At 33.1% G+C, this 22,637-nt stretch overlaps 1 protein-coding gene across 3 annotated transcripts in view; it reads right to left on the reverse strand.

Moving 5' to 3' along the window:
* Positions 1–22,637, reverse strand: part of FSTL5 (follistatin like 5) — a 656,124-nt gene that overhangs the window by 88,428 nt on the left and 545,059 nt on the right. For 2 of the 3 annotated variants that reach the window (XM_065877718.1, XM_065877719.1), the window contains exon 10: positions 4,421–4,447. The exons of the other annotated variant lie outside the window; for it this stretch is intronic. In XM_065877718.1, coding sequence (XP_065733790.1) covers positions 4,421–4,447 — 27 coding nt within the window. The remainder of the gene's footprint in view (positions 1–4,420; positions 4,448–22,637) is intronic. 3 annotated transcript variants of the gene reach the window in all.

Genomic DNA, 22,637 nt, shown 5'->3' on the forward strand with positions numbered 1-22,637 from the left:
TCAATGTTTGGTGTTAAAGACCTTTATTAGTTGATATTATATCATTCTTTTCCCTTTCAAGTGATCGTAAACTTACTCATATTTTTAATACAGAATTTTTTTTTTTAGCTAAAGAAAAATATAGGCAAAAATAGATGGTCTATATTGCATCTCTCACCTTGAATAACTCAGCAGGGAGGGATTTTTGTTTCATGAATGTTCCCATTTTTGTACCTCTGTCTTTGGAGTTAAAATCCTTTTCACACACATAGCAATACCAAACCATCACACCTCCATGAGATTTCTATGTTACGTTCCACTAAAATTAGACGGACTTCCTCTCTCATTCCTCTAGCAGATATTCTGTGAGTGACTGTGTTAAGCTCTTTATTAGCCACTATTAATCCAGCAAAGTGGGTACTGTATGAACATTATATATTGGTCAGAGTGATATTATCTAAAACCAGTCCTTTTAAGTCAGAATTCAATTTCCTGAACTTCCAAAGATATGCTGAAAAACTTGAATGCAAATTTACATGATTCATTTCACATTTAATGATTAACATAGCAAAGGTTATAACATAATAGAGTATTTGTTTGCTATGTAGTTTATATTAGGTGAAATCATATGTATAATTATATATTTACACATGTATATGTGTGTATACATATATGCATACATGTGTGTATACACATATATCTGAAAATGGTTATCTCTTGTCAGATTCATTTTTGATTTGAAAACAGGCTTATGAGATAATTTGAAGCACTAAAATGTTGACATTTGTTTTCATCAGAGAAGGTAGGGAACTTGCAAATGAAAATACTGACAGCTTTCATCACTTCGGCGATGGCATCGCAGCCAGCCATTAGAAGGCGTGGTCTCTGCCTCACCCAATTATATGACTCACTAAGTGTCAGGAATTTAGAAGCCTCACCCTCTGAAAACTCTCCTTTTTCATTTTAAGTATTTCACCAATATTATTGTGAGCCAGTAATCTGGTCCTGAGAACCTTAGCAATTTTTTTTCTCTAAAAATAATTATACAAGAGGTTCGAGTAGCTCATTAAGCAGGCGTGCATGCTCCTATGTTTCCAATGCTCCCCTGCAGCATATAATGGTGTGGACAACAAAATGTGAAAAATCTCAGGCTAAAGGAGTTAAGAGCTGACCTGCTTCCTATTATTCCTTTTTCCCCACTTTGGTGATATTATAGTTCACAAAGCTAATCAGATGATGTAACATGTAAACTTTTTTGCAGGATTTCACTGTAATGTCTACTGGTACCTGGTGTTGGTTGGTGTTAATTAGCCCAACTAATATAGAAATTTATTTGAACCATTTCTGTACCGTATTTATGTGTGAATAGATTCATAAATATTTATAAAGAATAGAAGAGACAATCTTTATAAATAGGGAAAATATCAATATATATTTTTTTGCTTTCAAATCATTAGATGTCACATCAAGCCAGTATTTCCCAAAGTAGCTTCAGTTAAATATTGATTCTATAGATATTCATCAAAATAATTTCATGTTATAATAAATTGAGAAAATTCTGTGTCATATAATGAACCACCCGACATCTCTCCTGAAAAGCAGTATATTTAGAAGTTCAGCTTAATCCTGCAGTGAATAAAATGTTTTAAGTTCCTTTAATTCAATGCTTATACAAACATTTATTATTGTTAGACCTTATAACATATACCCAAACTGTTGTCTACTAAATACTAGGAAATACTTTATTAGATTATATTTGATAACATCATAAAAAATATTGTAGAAGAGACCCAATCCTACTGAATCTTTTAATGTGTATTTTGAAATCATATAGGTAGTAAAATTAGTTGACAATAAGAATGATATAGCCTTTAATTTACTAGATTGAAAACATCTTTAGAGTAGATACTAGTTCTTATCTTTATATTTCCAGTGCTTTCAAAGTGTTCTACATACAGTAGGCTCTTTAAAAATATTTGTCAGTAAATGAGTGAGATACTTCTCTTTGAAAACATTGTATTTTTACACTCCTGCTAACTTGAATCACGGCTAGAAAAGAACTGAAAGGTGAACTCAGAAACAGAGGACACTATTTCATGCTTAAATATCCATGTGATTAATAAGATAATATACACGAAATTCAGTAAAGTTGATTTAGCTCACAAAGTCCTGGATAAGCCAGATTCTGATGTATACATTTAAAAATAATTTTTCAGTTAAACAAAATTTTATAGATCTTACACTTGCATGTAAGTCATATGACATTATGAGAGGTATTATCATTTTAAACTCTCTTTCCATTATTATTCATCTAAAAATGCTTGAAGTTCTTAAATGGGTTCTCCCTGAGATAAATTTCTCTTGGCCTTGGTAAGAAGACAAGCATACAAATAGAAAGCACTGCTAGACTGGAAATAAAAATGGACCACAGAAAAATGTTGTTCATATTAGTTATTATCCTATCTTTTAAAAACAGAGGTAGAAAATGGCTTTGGAAACTTTATTATTTTTATTATTTTTTATGAAATAATTGTACACACAGTTGGGGTTCAGTGATTCCTCAAGCTGGTCTATTATCTCTGGCCACCATTATTATTACATGCAATCGTTTCTAATTGTAATGCCTTGCCGATAGCTGTGGCATTATAAAAAGTAATTTACAGATTCCTATGAATCTGAGTCAAGTATATTATTATCTCAAATGTATTATTTTAAATATTTTTATTTCTAAAAAACAAAATGCTCTGATGATAACTCTACATGAAATAAAATATTAAAAAACTTTCCCCCCAAACATTTCTTGCATAAGTTTTAAAATTACCTGCAAAATGTACTAAATAGCTATGATTTCTCAAGCACATATTCTGTGTCAAACAAAGTCATGAAGAGTAAGCACATCACTGATTGATGGAGAATAATTATTGAGAACATATATCTTCAAAGACTAACAGAAGAAAAATTTAAATAAATAAAAATGATTTCATATAATGAATCTCTGTGTGATTTTAATTAATCTGCAGGTCTCCTATACTTTTAAGGGTAGTCTGAAGAATATTATATTATTAGTACATATCAATGAGTATTATAAACTAATAATGTTAATGACTGTTATCAAGGTCAAATTATAAGGAAGAGTTGTTTCACATATTTTAAGGAGATATACATATCACAAATTTGCAAGGTGAGTCCCAAAGTGTATTTCAAGCATTGTTTTAGAAAAGTCTGGCTCAGAGAGGTAAAATGACTCATTCAAATTTTCCCAGCAATTAGCCAGCAAAACTAGATCTGTGGTACCCAGAGAAATATTTGTTTAATCTCAAGAAGGAAGAGAGTATAAAGAAATGTCTAACCCATATGTTAATCATGTCATACCTATTTCAGTAATGATTGCATTTGTATGTTCAAATGCGAAATATCCAAGAGGAATAAAATGAGAAGGTACAGTTACACTAGAACCTCTTTAGTAAACTGGAGTTTAAAGGAGCCTTTACAAAAGATTTGAGGAGCAAGAAATACCAAGGACAAAAAAAAATATAAAGTGTTATGCTCATCTTTTACTAATTTTAATGGATCTAAATATTCTAAGATACCTGGACAGTATCTAGCACATTATAAGGGCTCGATAAATGTGTTCTGGTTACTGATATTGTTATTATTCTGCTTCAATAATTTTAGGAAGCTATAACTGGGGAAGAGAAAGTTTTTCTAGGATGGATCCTGAAGGCAGTTATTTTGGCCGTTGCTTAGCAGGAGTGTAATGATGACTTATCGATAATTTTCTCCTAAGAATTTAACTACAGCACTTGGGTTATCTGAATGCCTGGGCAAACACATTCCTCTTGGCCTTTGTGACTAATTAAGAAAAACAAAGACAATAATAAATGACTGTGGATGGCATTTATTGAGTGCAGACTATATTTAAGGAGTTGATAAAACAACCCTATTGAGAATTAACAACTACCCTTATTTTTGAGATGAGGAATTTGTGACATAGAAAAGCCCTAGGTTACATAATGGTGCAGACTAGATTTGAATCCATGTCCTTCAAGTTTATAAACTATTTTCTAAAATAATTTATTATAGTTCCTTTATAAGGCAATAGTTTTTATAATTCTTCTTTTTCTAATCTAAATCACGGTTTATTACATAAATTATGTTTAAGCTTGCTTTCATTTATTTGACTAATTTTAATTTTATACTCTTAAAAGCATTTCCATATATAATATAACTTCCTGATTATATACCAAAAATAAATCAAGCTGATGAGGAGTTATAACTATGTTTAATGGTAGCAGTTTACAGAAGAATACTGATTTATGATCAAATAGAAATACTGAGTCAAAATAAAAATGAATAAGGCAATTATGAGAACTGATAGTCAATACATCTAAAAGTTAAGCAAAATAATCACAATAATATAAAAAATAATGGAATTTACTACCTTCTTCTCTCCATAATATGTTAGCTACTGCAGCATGTTTAAAAGAAAAAGGAGAAAAAGAAAAATGAGTCAAGAGTGATTCAATTACATAGTAATATAAATAACTATTAAAGAGGTCACAATCTCTAAGGCAGAACATGCACATAAAAAGAGTGAGGATGAACTCAACAATCTATATTAATAAAACAGGAAAATGCTGGGAGTATAATCATGTTCTATTCATGTCTTGAAATAGCCAATTCTTCGGAATAAAGATTTTTGTTAATAGACAAAAAAAAATTTATGTATCACTGAAAATAATGGTATATTTAAGTTAATTTTAATAAAATATATCTTTAGAACACACATTAGTAAAGACTATTTATTTGACAGCTTAGTTAAAAGTTACTAATTGTAACAGTTATAATTTTAGAATTCTCATTAGTTGTAAGTAATGCTTCAACATAATATGTAATATTCCTGAGCAAGATGAGTTCTTGTAAATACAGGATTTTGAATGCAGAAATAGCCTATTTTTAAGTAGTATATGCTTTCACTTTTTAAGCCAGCATAATAAAATATATCTAAATATATCTTGTTTATTTCAATGCACAATAATGCTTCATATTAAATTATTCCTGGACAATAGGTTTATTAAATACTGTATAGGGACTAAATCAACATAGAGTTAAAATATTAAGACAGAAATAAAGAAAAATACCAATTAAAAATATTCTCAACAAAATGCCTGATTCCTTTACTAATCCAAATTCATCTAATTCTATATAATTTCTCTTTTTTTGAAGTATAGTTGATTTACAATTCTATTAGTTTCAGGTGTACTTATATACTTTCAAAGCAGAATAATACTGGCAAAAAGAAAATGTAACTAAAGGAACAGCTCATCCACATCTAATTACTTCCTGCATATGTTAACCATATTAAACATAATCACTTTTTAAAAACTAAACCCTGATCGTCAGTGTAGCAAAGACTGGAATCTAGCACTCCTAGCTGGAGGGTGGAGGTCCCAGTCATGCAGTTTTCAGCACCTACCATAGTATAAAAAATCCTTTTTTGTAGAGTAAGCGTTTTTTTGAGATTCTTGGCATTTTTAATTCTTTAGCAATACTTATTCAAATATGCATTCATGGTACTTGCATCCCTTGGGCACATTTTGTGCTGCTGCTCTTGTTGCCTATGGTGTGCTTGCAATGAATATGTAAAAGGACAGATCCTAGTCACAAGGAGAGAACATGGACCTGAGAAAGGAGAGAACCATGCTAAAAATGATTATAAGCATATGTAATAAGTGCAATTAGAGAAACAAATATCAGGTTCGGTGGCAAGCGACAGGACGGGATAGTCACCTTCAAGGGGCAGAAGCTGGGCAGTGGAGGGACCACTTCATTGGGCTGCTGATGTGCAAGCAAGATGACGCCACCCAAGCTTACAAGGGGATGCCGGGCGCAAGAGGCATGAGATGTTCAAGGTATATCAATGGGACACGTTATAACGTATTCAGCGAAATTTAAGTGATTGGCTATATTTGGAGGGCAAAACTGATAGAAGATACAGCTGGAGAATTTGACCCTGACAAGGTCAAGAAAGTCTTTTATATTACATGGTACACAGGAGATTAAATTTTCTTCTATACGCTCATGAAAGATGGAGCCATGATTAGACTAATTTTATTTTTCCGGCTTATAAACAAAGGCAAGTAGACCTATGTTTACTCATATCTCCACCGATGGAATATGGTGTGCCAATCGTGTGCCAGGCATTGTATTCAGCGCTACCATACACAGAATAAAACAGACCCAGGCTCTGTGCTAATCGAGTTTATACACTAGTTGAGGGGGGAAAAAAAAAAAAACTGGATTCAAATCATGTAATTTCAAAATTACAAATTTAATATGTTATGAAAGAAAGGAACACAGTAATGTGAATGCTTTTAATGAGTGGATTAGGCATGATCAGTGAAACTAGGGGAAACGTCCTTAATGGTGATGGTGAAGGTGAAGTCTGAAACATGAAGAGGAACCCAGGCGGGGTTGTAGGAATCGGACTCCCAGACATAGGAAAAGCATGTACAAACCCTAGCGGGTATGTCAAAGCACTGCTATTTTATTATTATTCTTATTATTTCGTCCTGCCACTTGTGGGATCTTAGTTCCCTGACCAGGGATTGAACCCGGCCCCTCAGCATTGAGAGCACAGAGTCCTAACCACCGGGCCGCCAGGGAATTCGCAAACACTGCTATCTTAAAGGACTAACGACAGATATTTTTAAGACGTCCAATCATTTATGAGAAAGTACCAAAAATACATGGTTTGTAATATTAATACCAGATAAAGTAAAATTCAAAGCACTATATAATGAATTTAAAATTATATAAACTAAAAACATAGTATTAAAATATGAAGCAAAATTATTAGGACTAGATACAAAATTTATAAACCAACCATCATATTCTGCTTTAACTCATCACCTTCGGTATTTGAAAAATGAAGGGAAAAACCACAAAGTTCAATAATACAATTATTATGACTAAATTAGTGTTTTCATAATGAATGTTCTGTAACAAAAACAGGAAGTGTTTTCAAGTTTTCTTGAAAGATAATCAAGAGTAGTCACAAAGTAACTGGAAAATAGAAAGTCTTTCTGTATTCTGTAAGTATATTCCAATAACCATAAACTGTTAAGACATTTTCTGACAACAATAAAGCAAATATGAAAATGTATTACAAGTATTTAAACCCACTAAATCCTTCAACAAATTAAATATTTAAAAATAAAATATAATAATAATTCATATAAAACAACAAAAATGCAAAAATAAAATTCAATATGTGGACCCAAAGACTTTTGGCCAAAAGATAATGCATAGGCTTAATTAATTCATCGCTGAACAAAATATATGAGGGAGGGAGAGAGAGAGAGAGAGAGGAAAAGAGTAGAAAGAGGAGGAGATGGGGAGTCAGGAAAGAGGGAAGAAAGAAGAAATGTTTGTAGCTATGATAATTTTAAATTAATGTAGAATATTTTGGTAATAAATTTGATAATCTATATCATAAAAATTCCAAGGAACTATAAATATCCAAACTGAATGTAAAGAAGAAATTTGAATAAAAATAACCATGGTGCTAATTAAACCACTTTCAAAAATAGTTTCTTCCCAAGATGCTCTTAGAGTCTAAGGCTTATATAAAAAGTACTTACTTTCAAGAATTATATAATTCCAGTTGTATTCAGTGTTGTTAGAATATAGATCAAGATGGAAACGTTCCCATTCAGTTTGTAAAGTCAGCAAAAGGGATGCCAATAAGTGATAATAATAGCAAAGCAAAGAGAATTACAGGATACTTTCACTAATGACAAAAACGACAAATAAAATGCAAGTGAAATTCACCAGGATATTAAAAGTTTGATCATAGACAGGAATCCTCTTGGAATGAAAAAAGGATTTGGTAGAAATTTAGTTAAGAAATCAATTCATCTGATATAATATATTAGAATATCAAATGAGAATGACAAATATAATTTAAATTTAAAAACGTAATCTGATGAAATGTATCACATATTACTAAGTGTAATATACTCTTAGTAACCTGGCAAACTAAGAGTAGAGGCATATTTTATATTAATATAAATGTGTTTGTTAAATGTTAAAAATTAACTAGAAATTTATTTGGACAAAGCAAACACTTTATTAAGCCCAGAAACAAATATAAATTATATAAGCACTGTAAACTTGTAAATAAAATAATCAAAATTTGAAGCTAAAATGAGTCACAAAGGTTAAATTAAAATGACACATAAAACTCACAAGAGAATTCAGTTAGGCGACAAGACATAAGATAAATACCCCAAATTCTATATTCTTATGTAAGAATCAGAAGATACAATAGAAGATTTCATTTACAATAGCCTCAAAGTATATCAATGATTTACTAAAATATAAAAAATACAGGAAATCAAGTGTAATGTTCACTAAAAATACACTAGATGGGACACTATATTATCCCTAGATCAAGAGAATAAATCTTATAAAGATAAAATTTATTTTGAAAATACTTAATTAAAAAATGTCATGTATTGTTATTGTCTGTTTAGAATATGTTTTATATATTTATTATACAGTCAGAATGTGCATTACATTAAAAAAATACTTTGAATTCAATTACACAGGTAAAATAACCAAGTCTATTTTCCTTATATGACTTTTCATTATTTTTTAAAATTTTTACATAAATGTGTACATGAAAGGGGGAGCTTCTGACACAATATATAAATATGTGACAGATAAAAATTCATTTATCATAACCTGGCTAGTCTAATCTTAATCACTGTGCACTATTCCATCATATGGATTTCTACTTTTTAAAAATACAATTGTTCATTGTTTGTCAACTTAAACCTAGTACCTAAATCAAAGACTAGTATAAGTGATGGAGACTCAATAAATATTTTTGGTTGATCAGTCATACAGATGTATGCATGTATACGTACGTGTACATGTGTGTGTGCACTGCAATGACCCTCTTTCTAGCTACTTTTTTCCATTAGCATACAGCTCTACAAGACACCTGGCTATGTTTAAAGCCATTGACACCTATTGCCAGGTGGATTTCCAAAAGGTTGCTGTCAGCACCATCAGCTGTCCAGGAAAGTATTCATCCCACCCCTCTCAAGGTGGACTATTAATGTGTATGTGTGTATGAGCAGGCATGTGTGTGCAGGCTTACCAAGTGTGAATAAGTATTATCTCTTACATATATTAGTTTGCTTTTAAATTATATTGACTCTGCTTGCACATATATAAATAAAACTTTCCTCTATTTATATACTTAATCGCTTATCTATTGGGATGTAACTTTGATAATTTTTACATTTTTAATAGCTGCTTATAGATTAGAATAACTATTTTGTCACATTAATTTATTCTTCATAAAACATAAACAGCAACCTATAATAAATGCAGGCTTGATGATGCCACTCATTTGCTTAAAAACATAATGCATGTATCTGTGTGTGTGTGTGTGTGTGTGTGTGTGTGAAGCCCAAAATCTTTAGCATAGCACATATGGTCTTCCATGATATGCCTGTGTCATCCTAAAGTCACATTCCAAACATCAAGTTATTTTGAATCTCTTCATTGTTACACATGTATTACATTTGCATGAAGAGCCTCACCAAAATTCTTCACCTAACTTGACCATAATTGTCCTTCAAGATCCAACTTAGCTTTTATCTATAGCTAGTCTAGAACCAGGAGTTGGGTTAAATGACTCTTTTTCTCTACATATGAGATCCTATGAAACATCTGTGGCCTTCCATAATGTACCATACCTACATTATCTGTCCTGAAAGCTTTCATTTATAATTAGATAATGAAAACCTCAAAGTTACAGACCTCCAGTATTCAATACTTATCCACAACTTAACTGAAATGTAAATTTCTTTTTGAAGATAACATGTCTTATAATGAAAATGTCATTCAATGGAACAGATGTGTAGACATCCAGAACTTCTATTAATGCTCTTTTCATAAATTGCTTTATTTTGTAAATTAGGGACTTGCAATTATATTCAAATGATGGATGCCATATTAAGTATGCTGTCTCTATGAGAAAACACATGTGGAGGGTGAATATTACATAAGCAAAAGCAATTACATAGTTAACTACAGAGCAGCATGCTGTAACACTGAACAGCTATTTTCCTTGGCTACTCATGTGTAAATGCTTGGCCTTTCAACTAAATACGTTTTTTGCTCATCCTTGTCTTTGTCTGAAAGTGTAAGGTTGGAACCAGTGCAAAACATTTTTTGATAAGCTACATTTATGTAAGTGTAACATTTTAGCTAGATGTCTTATTGACTGCTGCTCCATTTGAACTTAAAAAATTGACTTAACTTCAGAAGGCAAATGAAAAAGGGCAACGGCAAAAGAAAATATAGATAAAAATTTAATGTATCTGAAAAAATGTGTGGTTTGTGTCATGGTAGTTGAAATTTCTTTGAATGTACATATGGAGAAGGAAATGAGACATTAAAACATACTATTTTGGGGATGGAAACTATATAAGATATGCCAAATACACTGCCTGCCATATGCCAAATTCAAAGCCACTTTTAAGTGAAACTGCCACTCTTTTAGCACTGACTGAAGACGATTCTCCCAGGACTACAGATGCCCAACCTAGTGTCTAGAATTATCTGATTAGGCTATAGTGCCAAGCTTACATTAAATCATACAACCTGAAACTAGAGATGACTCCATGGTTTTAAATTCTATGAAGTGATGACATAGGATAATAATATTCTTTTGGGGGTGTAATTTGAATCAAGAAATCATGTTAGAAAGCCAAGAGTACAGAGAACTGGAATTGTAAGAATGCATAGCAAAAGGCACCATGACATAGAATTAGGGCTGTGATAATTTGTGATCATGCAGATTAGGATTCAATTAGATGTGAACAGGAGCAAGACCTATGCAACACATGGGAGAAGCAAGAGTCTCAGCTGTTGTCTATGTAAAGTTGGTTTCTAGGTTCTGAATGCAGATACATCTCTGACTGCTTCACATTGCCAGTTCAACATTCACATCCATTTTTAAATACCCTATACTTAACCAAAGAGAGAGAGTCTACTCCTGGTGACAAAGTGAGTCAGACTGAAACCAAGACAATGTAAGAATTATTCCCACGTCAAGAGGTAGAACTGTCATTATACACAGGTAATGTGATAATATATACAGAAAAACCTAAAGACTCCACACAAAATACTAGAACTGATAAATGAATTCAACAAGGTAGCAGGATACAAGACTAACATACAGAAATCGGTTTCATTTCTTTACACTAACAATGAAATATCAGAAAGAGAATGTAAACAAACAATCCCTTTTACAATCACATCAAAATAAAATAAAATAATTAGGAATGAACCTCACCAAGGAGGTGAAAGACTTATATGCTGAGAACTATAAAAACAGATAAAGGGAATTGAAGGTGATTTAAAGAAATGGAAAGATATCCAGTGCTCTTGGATTGGAAGAATTAATATTGTTAAAATGGCTATATTACCCAAAGCAATCTACAGATTTAATGCAATACCTATTAAAAAAAACCTATGACATATTTCACAGGACTAGAGCAAATACTCCTAAAATGTATATGGAACACTAAAAGACCCAGAATTGCCAAAGCAATCGTGAGCAAAAAGAACAAAACTGGAGGCATAACCCTCCTAGACTTCAGACAATACTACAAAGCTACAGTAATCAAAACAGCATGGTACTGGCACAAAAACATACAGATGAATGGAAGAGAATAAAGAGCCCAGAAATAAGCTTATACACCTATGGACAATTAATCTTCGACAAAGGAGGCAAAAATCTACAATGGAGAAAAGACAGTGTCTTCAGCAAGTGGTGTTGCGAAAGGTGGACAGCCAAATGTAAATTGCTGAGGTTAGAACACACCTTCACACCATACATGAAAATAAACTCAAAATGGCTTTGAGACTTAAATACAAGACAAGACATCATAAAACTCCTAACAGAAAACATAGGCAAATCATTCCCCAACATAAATCATAACGATGTTTTCTTAGGTCCATCCCACAAAGCAATAGAAATAAAAGCAAAAATAAACAAATGGACCTAATCAAACTTATAAGCTTTGCACAGCAAAGGAAACCACAAAACAAAAAGACAACCTACGGACTGGGAGAAAATATCTGCAAATGATGCAACCATCAAGGGCTTAATGTGCAAACTATACAAACAGCTCCTATAACTCAATAACAAAAAAACAAACAAGCCAATCAAAAAATGGACAGAAGACCTAAATAGATATGTCTTCAAAGAAGACATACAGATGGCCAATAGGCACATTGAAAGATATTCATCAACACTAAGTATTAGAGTAATGCAAATCAAAGCAACAATGAGGTACCACCTCACACCAGTCAGAATAGCTATCTTTTAAAAATCTACAAATAATAAATGCTGGAGAGGGTTTGGAGAAAAAGGAACCCTCTTACACTGTTGGTGGGTTTGTAAATTGTTGAAGCCACTATGGAAAACAGTATGGAGGTTCCTCAAAAAACTAAAAATAGAGTTGCCATCCCACTACTGTGCATATACCCAGACAAAACTATAATTTGAAAAGATACATGCATCCCTATGTTCATAACAGCACTATTTACAATAGCCAAGACATGGAAACAGTTATATATATATATATATATATATGTGTGTGTGTGTATATATATATATATATATAACTGAGTCACTTTGCTGTACAGAAGACATTCAACACAAGATTGTAAATCAACTATACCTCAATAATTTTTTTAAAAGAATTATTCCCATGTCAAAGAGTTAAGCTATTGCATGAAACAAATGAAAATGGTACCCATCTTTCCTTCCAATGCCAAACCAAGTAAGCATATTGTCTGCAGTGGTTATAACATGATGAGTAAGAAAGTATCTCAAACTCAGCGGCTTAAAACAACAAAAAGCATTTATGTCTTTACGGAGGTTTTTTGGCCAGAGGGCGCGCTCTGGCTTGGGCTTTCTCACGAGGCTTCAGTCATCTGCAGGCTTGACTTGGGCTGGAAGATCCACTTCCATGCAGGTTCACTTGAATGGCTGGGAATTTGGTGCCAGCTGTTGGCAAGAGGTTTCAGTTTACTTCTGGGACTCACCCCAAGGCTGCTTAAGTGTCCCCATATGCTGGCAGTTGGCTTTCTCCATAATAAGTGATCCAAGAGAGCAAGGCAGAGCCATAATGCCCTTCATGAACTGTCTTCAAAAGCCATACACTTTCCCCTGTACCCTACTTTATTTATGATAGAGAGAGACCTGATCTGTTTCAATGTGGGAACAGACTACAAGGTGAGTGAAACAGAAGAGGAGGAACATTAGGACCATGCTGGACACCACTCAGTGTTAGTGTAACAGACTGCTTACTAAGCAAACATCAAGAAAACCTAACTTCCTCTTAGCCAGATTGCCAAGACCTAAGCTTCTCTTCATATAGAAATTCTAAGCCTACTATTGTCAGGAAGCGACTCGATTTTGAGAATTCTTCACACAAATGACTGGCTGTGGTTTTTACATGATAAACAATAAACAGTGACATTATTAAACAACTGTGGGTAATTAGTTGCAGATATATAAGAGAACAACTTTGCCTTCTAATTCACTTATACACCCTGCTATTTCAGGTAGATGGCAAGCAAAGTTACTTCCTCATTTGCTTTGACTTCCTCATCTAGAAAATACACCACATGGTGAATTAGAGAATTTGAAAAATAAAATGATTATCACACATTTTAAGTAGTACATGGCACATAATGTTTTATATATATAAAGTACTTAGTTCTCCTAAGTAGAACTCAAGATCATCATACCTATAGAAATTAAATTAATAGAGAGGTAGCCAAAAAAGAAAAAGTTGCATAAAAGTATATTCTAACCTATCATTAGGGCTACCAGAGGATTCTCTTTATTATCATTTGAGAGAACAAAATTATTAGAAAAATAGAAGACTACTTGGATGTTAATTAACATATGTGCAAAGAAATAATTAAAGATGGTAGACTTTAAAGCTGTAGCAATGAATATCAGTTTTTATAAAAGGGTATTATTTCTAGCAATTTTTATCCCTCTCGTATTCTGAACTCCCCACTATTTAATATGTATTCAAATATACATATTTAATATATTTATATTACATACAATGTTAACATATGGATCTAATTATATTTAAACATGGTATAAAATAAAAGATATACATTCTCTGAAGGAAACTGGCTACATTAAAAAGTTATTTATCATTCAGGTAAGTGAAGATTTTTAGATAAATATTTTGAGAGGGAAATTACACATAATCCACAAATGCATTAAATATCATGATATTTAAGGCATTCTGGTTAAATATATAGTTTATAATTCAGTTACATTTGCTTATCTCTAAAGACATTACAAAACAGATATAAAACAGGGCAATGAAAGTCAGCAGACACCTTAACAACATAATCACTGAAGTAGGCCATAACCTTAGCATTGGAAATTTCGTCACAAGACTAGTCGTCACAAGATTTTAAAATATATTAGACTTTACACGGCCTGAGAAAGTGTTCATGTAGAAGATGACATAATGTCTCATAAAACAAGCTGATTATAAGTTAACAGAGGTTAACTTCTTCTTGGAACAGATTTCTAAAGAAACTGCATGACATAGAACAGAAAATCAGGCAGTATGAAGATTTTGAGTATTCAACGAGCTAAAAATGTTCCGTTGCTTAGAACAGTGCCTGGCATGTACACACACACACAAACACAGTAGTGTATGTATACACACAACACATATGTTTATATACATAAGTGCACATGTACTTTTTTGAAAATGAATATGTATTTTTGCTAAACATACATATAAACATAACTTCAAAGATAAGAACTTTATATTTTGACTCAAAAATGAAGCAACTTGCAGCAGTAATATGGCTTATATATCTTGTCTTGTATTGCAGAGAAACATTTGAGTGTACACAGTGTGGAGGAACAGATATTTACATGCCCCTTCAGACATTCTTTCTCAAATATGAAAAGACTTATTAGCAGGCCAATGGCAAGTTCCACAGTAAATTCAATTTGCTTTTTAAAACTGGTTCAAGTGTTTACATTGTGTTGATTAAAGTGAATTCCATATTGCTTTTGATTTGCTTTTACACAATAGCTCCAGGCTTGGCACTGTTAAACAATAATGTGAAACCTGACATTCTCAATCTGTTAAATCCCCATCGTATAGCAATAAGGTCATGTATTATTGGATTAAAAGGATGGCTAACCCTAGAACTGAAATTTTCTTCTCCAAAGTACCTTAAATATGTCTTTGTTCTCATACAATTTTATGATAGAGAACCCAGATATGTGTTATATAGTAAGAATTTTGAGGGAAAAATGTTAATTGGAGAATTACAAACTAATAATGACATTCATAAAGGAATTTCAGCTTAGTCATGGAAGAACTTGTGATCTTAAATTACAAAATATCCTAATGGTCCCAAGATGCGTTAGCTGTACACAGCACATCCAACTTGTTCATTGAGCCATTTGTTGAATAGGATTAGGTCAATTCAATGTTAGCCTGATGTCTCTCTTACTATTTTTTCTGGGATAATTTTTCTTCTATCTGACGTAATTCTGAAAGTAGTATTTACTCAAAAGACGTTAGTCTCTTTGTTTTGCTCACATTAGTGGAGAGTAAATGGCAGGTCCTGCTTAAAATGACATCATAAGCTGTTAGGTTCTCAACTTTTCAGGGCATTGTCACTTACTACTCTGTTTTCCTAAAATTCTTGATGTATCCTAGTTATTAGGATTTTTTAAAATATTTTTTTGATGTGGACCACTTTTTAAAGTCGTTATTGCATTTGTTACAATACTGCTTCTGTTTTATGTTTGGTTTTTTGGCTGCAAGGCCTGTGGGATCTTAGCTCCCCAACCAGGGATCAAACCCTCACCACCTGCACTGGAAGATGAAGTCTTAACCACTGGACCACCAGGGAGGTCCCTAGTTATTATAATTTACCTACATGTTTTAAAAACATGTTATTTAGATGAATGAAGTCAGACTCATGGTGTTTTAATTTGCAAATGATATGACCGATTAGGGATTAATATACAACATATAAAAATAGTTCATACAACTCAACATCAAAACAAACAAACAAAAAGCAACCACATTAAAAAATGGGCAGAAGAATTGAATAGATAATTTTCCAAAGAAGACATGCAGGTGGCCAACAGGCACGTGAAAAGATGCTCAACGTCTCTAGTCATTAGGGAACTGCAAATCAAAACCACAATGAGATATTAACTCACACTTGTCAGAAAGGCTATCACCAAAAGGAACAAAAATAACAAATGTTGGCGAGGGTGTGGAGAAAAGGGAACCCCTGTGCACTGTTGGTGGGAATGTAAATTGGTGCAGCCACTCTGGAAAACTGCACAGAGATTTCTCAAAACACTCAAAATAGAACTACAAAACAACCCAGCAATTCCACTCCCAGGTATATATCCAAAAAAACCAAAAAGGAATTCGAAAAGATACATGCACCCCAATGTTCATAGCACCATTATTTACAGTTGCCAAGATATGGAAGAAACCTAAGTGTCCATCAACAGCTGACTGGATGTGGTGTATATATATAATAGAATAGTACTCAGCCATAAAGAGAATGAAATTTTGCCATTTTCAGCAACACTGATGGACTTGGAAGGCATTATGCTAAGTGAAATAAGTCAGACAGAGAAAGACAAATATTCTATGATGTCACTTATGTGTGGAATGTAAAAAATACAACAAACTAGTGAATATAACCAAAAAGAAGCAGACTCACAGATATAGAGAACAAACTAGTGGTTACCAGTGGGGAGAGGCAACATAGGGGTGGGGAAGTGAGAGGCACAAACCATTGGTGTAAGATAGGCTCAGGGGTGTACTGTACGTCATAGGGGATATAATCAATATTTTGTAATAACTGTAAATGGAAAGTAACCTTAAAAATTGTTAATTTTTTAAATTTGAAAGTAAAAAAAAAAAGATTCAATAGTGTATTTAAAAAGGGATGACAATATAGTGAAACCAGAAAAATGTCTGAAGTCATCCACAGTTTTTTGTTTGTTCGTTTTTGTCTTTTCTATGCTTCTTACGTCATCCCATTAAAACTCCTGGTCATAATGCTACCTGATTTTAAATCTCTAATCTTTCAGGAGCCTTCCCTGTGAGACACTGTCATCCCTGGTTTTAAATGCCTGAAGATGAGAAACAAAATTCTTCCTCATCACGTTAGAAGGGAAAATTAAAACATGAAGAAGTGACATCAGTGTCTAAAACCAGGTAAAGAAACCACCACTACACATTAAGATTAGAAATCTGGAGTTACTGCCCATATTACTTTAACATGTATCATCTTCTTAATTTGAAACCTTATTGCTACTCCTGGGAGCTGCTACTTCAAACTGTTACACTGGAGAAACAATGGTGGAAAATCATAAAAGGAATAAACTATCTTTTTAACTGGGTATAGTTGCTTTACAACCTGAAACTAACACAATATTGTAAATCAACTACGCTTCAATTACAAAAAAATTTTAAAAAGGAATAAACTATTCTGTTCTCCTCTAATTCTTTCCTCTCTCCCCTCCTTTCCCATCCCCACTCCAACACAAAACAGTTCTGTATCAGTAAGAGAGAACAATGCCAGCTGCCCTTCCTTCCATTGTCAGAACTGAAAAAAGGTCAGAACAAACAACGGTGAAACTCCAGCAGCTGTAGTGACTGCAACAGAGTAAAAGAGAATGGGGTCAAAGATGCTCAGAGAGAAGTGACAGGAAGAGAAATAAACTAGGCCAAGTAGCAGTAGTGTAGCCAGCTGTGCTGTGGGAAGAGTGAACGCTGGCACTGAAACATGAGAGCATTTTCAGTTGAAGCCGTCTGATACCGCAGGGACTCCACAAGTGTAACCTTTAATTATTGCTCACTCTTGAAAATAAGATGCAGTCAGGCATGACTTCCAGAATGTGATATAAAAACAGTTTCCCTATATATATGTATTAGCATACGGTATTTGTTTTTCTCTTTCTGACTTACTTCACTCTGTATGATAGACTCTAGGTCCATCCACCTCACTACAAATAACAGACATGGGGAGGGGGAAGGGTAAGCTGGGACGAAGTGAGAGAGTGGCATGGACAAATATACACAACCAAACGTAAAACAGATAGCTAGTGGGAAGCAGCCGCATAGCACAGGGAGATCAGCTCAGTGCTTTGTGACCACCTAGAGGGGTGGGATAGGGAGGGTGGGATAGGGAGACCCAAGAGGGAAGAGATATGGGAACATATGTATACGTATAGCTGACTCACTTTGTTATAAAGCAGCAACTAGCACACCATTGTAAAGTAATTATACTCCAATAAAGATATTTAAAAAAAAAAAGTTTTCCCTCCTATATATGTATTTTTTACTAACATTCCGTATGAAACTTACCTTTCCCACACGCTACAAGAAAGAACATCAAAGGAAAATGATCAGATTTGAATAAAACTCTGAAATGTTTGTTCCAAGGCCATTTTTTCCAACTTGAGCATACAATTTTTCATGTGACTAGGAGACTCAAGAAGGGAATTTAGCTTCACAGGAGTAACAGACTGTGTGATACAAGAGTAAACTAATCACCAGTTGCGACACATGCTCATAAAGGCATAAGCAATTCCTAAGTAAATCTGAACCTCAAACTAGTTTGCTGTTAAAAACAATATAAAATATTTCATCTGTAACACTTTCTTGAATAGTCCTATTCCTAGCATTTTTCACTTTCACCCATTTTTACCATTTACATAATTTTTATCCATTGTTCAACGTATTTAAGAAAAATTTAAAGCTAAAATTATTGAAGCAGAATAATAACAGTATCTGAGTAATACTGAGCCCTTATTATGTGCTAGACATGGTGCCAAGTATCTTAGAATACTGGAGGCATTAAAATTTTATTTCTACCAATATCTCTAATTGAGTTAATTTCTCTAATAATTTAAGAAAAGCAATTAGCTGTACAGTGGAAACTAACACAACATTGTAAAGCAACTACACTCCAATAAAAATTAACTTAAAAAAAGCAAAATAAAGCAAGCATGTGCTAAAAATGAGCCTAATCAAATAGTTTGGAGTAGAATAATAATGTTCTAAAAACAAATTAATGAGCAGAGTATCCACTTATTTATGTATCAAACAAAATGTTTTCAGATGAGTTTCTGTAGCCAGAATTGTGTCCTGGCCAACACTGTACCCATTGGTATGAAGTAAACATTGCTCAGGGGCCACAAAAGCATAAAGTCGGCAGTAGATTATCTCTTATCTATCATTAAAATAGAATCTTTTCAGTGTTAATTTTCCTCTAATTTAATGGATACAAATTAATAGGCACAAGCAGCCTAAGGCATAATTTTAGTCCTTGACTATTTTAATGATTATTTATTAAAAATAATATTTTATGAACGTTTTCTTCTTAGAAGCTCAAACAGGCTGATAAATCAAGTAACACTATCTTTTGGGAAATGCCATTATGCAAAATAATTTTCAAAAGATGAGGAAGACGGTCCAACTCATACTGAATGCTCACATGGGTTGTATCCAGCAGCACAAAATGTATTCTGTCTTGAGATTAAATAGTCAACATAAAAGACTGTTGGTCTTATATACCATGTTGGCAATTTGAATTTGGTTAATCCTGCTCAGGTAAAAAAAAAATTACTCAAATGTCTACTATATATTAAAAATGAGATGCGCAACAAAAAGTGCTTACTGTGATACTTATCTAAACACTAGATAATGACTATGTAGAAAAGAATTTTTACCTTTGCAGAAATATAGCATGTAAATGACTCTTCACTTGACTTTCTCTATTCACAAGTTCAACACCTCCCTTAATCTGGTTCTACCCAATAATTTATTCTCACCATGTATTGCAAATCCCCAGCAAATCTTTTTATGAGTATATTACACAAAGTTAATAAAACACACCATGTGGGTTCATGACTCTTCCCTGAGTTGATACACTTTTAAGTCTCCAGCTGTAGAGGTATCGCTACAGCCACCAAATATTAGCTCAAATGTCATTACCTCAATAAAGATTATGCAATGCAACTCAGTTGGAATTTGATGATTCTGTGGTTGCAATCCTATCCCACTTGGCTTGTATGTCTGTTACAATTATGTTATTCTGCCATGTATTATAGCTGTCCTTTACTTCTAACTGCACTAAACTATAGTCTTTCTGAAAGTACAGAGTTGTCTTATTCAGTGCTAGCCATATGCTAGCAGCATGTTTGTTTGCGTGTTTGTTCTTTCCTCAGTGAATATTTCATAGGTGAAAACACAAATGAACAAACCTATTGTTCCCTGTAGATTTTTTGTTTGCCTTACAATGAAAACTCTTAACTTTATAAATTTTGTAAATATCCCTTTTCTAACAGACATTAGAAAACAAGTAAGTTTGGATTAATCTTGAAATAGTATTTGCGCACTTGGGAATGTAAAAACTTCACACACATTTAAATTACATAAATCAAATTACAGCCATTGTAAGATGTATTTAAATTAAGTTAGCTCGGTTACCATGGAAATACGGAAGTAATTAAAAAACAAATAAAAATGAAACTAAATTATAGCAAAATATTAAGTACGTGGCAGGTTCTTCTTAAATAACTTCTGAATGTATGGCAATTCAATATTTCTCTAATATATGTGATTGCTGGGTTCCAAGGCATATGCAAATCCGAACAGAAAATGTTGAAGTGCTTTCCAAAGGGAGGTGAAACTGACACTACCTCTAGCAGTGGACATTGAGTCTTATTTTTCCAAATCACATCAAGTCTTGGTGGTTTGCAGCTTTTTAATTTTTGGTATTCTGGTAGATGTAAAAATGGCACTTCTCTGTGATTATAAAGTGTGTTTCCTTGAAAACTAATGAGGATTAACATCTTTTCATAATATATATTGGCACTTCATCTTTCCTTCTGTCTGAAAAGTCTTTTTAAAACTACTGCCTAGTTTTCTTTGGTTTGTTTCATTTATAACTATCTATCTATTGATTAATCTATGATACTAAGTTCTTATTAGTTTTTTAGGTAGACAATATCTTGAGGGAAAATTCTTATGATTAGAGCTTCTTAATTTTAATCTAATCATACTTTTTTTCTGATGTTTATTCTGCCTTTGAAACATAGCCCTAAAATTATATTCTAATATTGATATTAGTATAATCATAATTAAGACAATATTGGATGTGATATATATGTATACGTATGTATATAGTCTTTACTTGAATATCATTATGATAATTACATTAGAAAATAACACTCCTTTTTTTCTTTACTATATGGTATAATCTTAGTCTTCTTGATCCAAACTATATCTAGGAACACATTTTGACTTTCTATAAGCATATGTTTCAGACAAAAACAAATATTTTATTCACTAATAATTTATTTTCTCTTCAAATTGTACTACTAGAATGTTTCCAAAAGTTTTATTATTAGTTATACCAGAGTTTAGTATTTATAAAGGTATGCATTAGACAGACAGTAGATCAATTTAGGGGAAAGATACTGTATTTAAACTGGCACACAATTTTACTGCATGGGTAAGAAAAGTGACTTTTAAGAAATGTCATATTTAATAACATTTCAAATGTAAAGTAATATTTCGCATGTAACACAAATATGGAAATGAACACAAAGTTGGAAAATAAAGCAAATAAGGAAGATAAACAGTAATCAAACTGTCTGACTCACTCTTTCTGGCATATTCGTACAACAATTAGTTCTTATCAGAACCCACATATCTGGGCAAACAGAGGATAATAGGCACACAGATGTATAATCTGGGCTCTTTGTACACAGTTGATAAAGATGTATGGCATCAATTAGATTTCACAAAATGTTAAGAAGGCACCTCCCTTCAGCCCCTCACGTGGGAGCCTGGGAATTTGAAGAGCACATTTGTTTTATTAACTCTTCACACATTGACACCATTTTCTGACAGAATTCCTGTATCAGAGAACTCTAAGAAAATCATTGAGTGATAATTCTCACCTCTTGAACCTAAGTACAGGTTTCCCCACTATCCGAAAGTAGAAGGTTCCTGTGAAACCTTTCACAAACCAAAATGCTATAAAGTGAAGAAGCAATTACCTTAGGACACGTCTTGCTAAGGGGAGGCACAAAATAAATGGAGGTAAAGCACAGATGCTCACAGACACCGCTCACAGCTATGAGGGATTGATGCTGAGATGCTGAGATGATGCTGAGTGTGGTTCCAGGGAAGGAGCTTGGCTGTGCCAGCCTTCCAGCTCAGATGCTCCCAACCTCTACAGGGCTGCTGCAAAGCGGGTTGGACGTGATTTTAGCTCTTCACCTTTCTTACTAGAAAAGAAGATCCTCTTAGGATTTCTTTTGGTTAGCGAAAGCTGCTACTAACGTATTTGTAGGTCTTTCGTAAAAGATAGTGGCATAAATAGAATTTATGAAAATCGGGGGCTACCTGTCACAGCTATTTTGCAAAGGACTCACCAAGTGCAATACCTCTGGAATTATGGATTATCAAAGTGAATCCTAACGTTTTCTCCTGAACACCACCAACAAAATATTAGTA

Source organism: Phocoena phocoena, chromosome 5 (assembly GCF_963924675.1).
Source record: "Phocoena phocoena chromosome 5, mPhoPho1.1, whole genome shotgun sequence".
Classification (NCBI taxonomy): domain Eukaryota; kingdom Metazoa; phylum Chordata; class Mammalia; order Artiodactyla; family Phocoenidae; genus Phocoena; species Phocoena phocoena.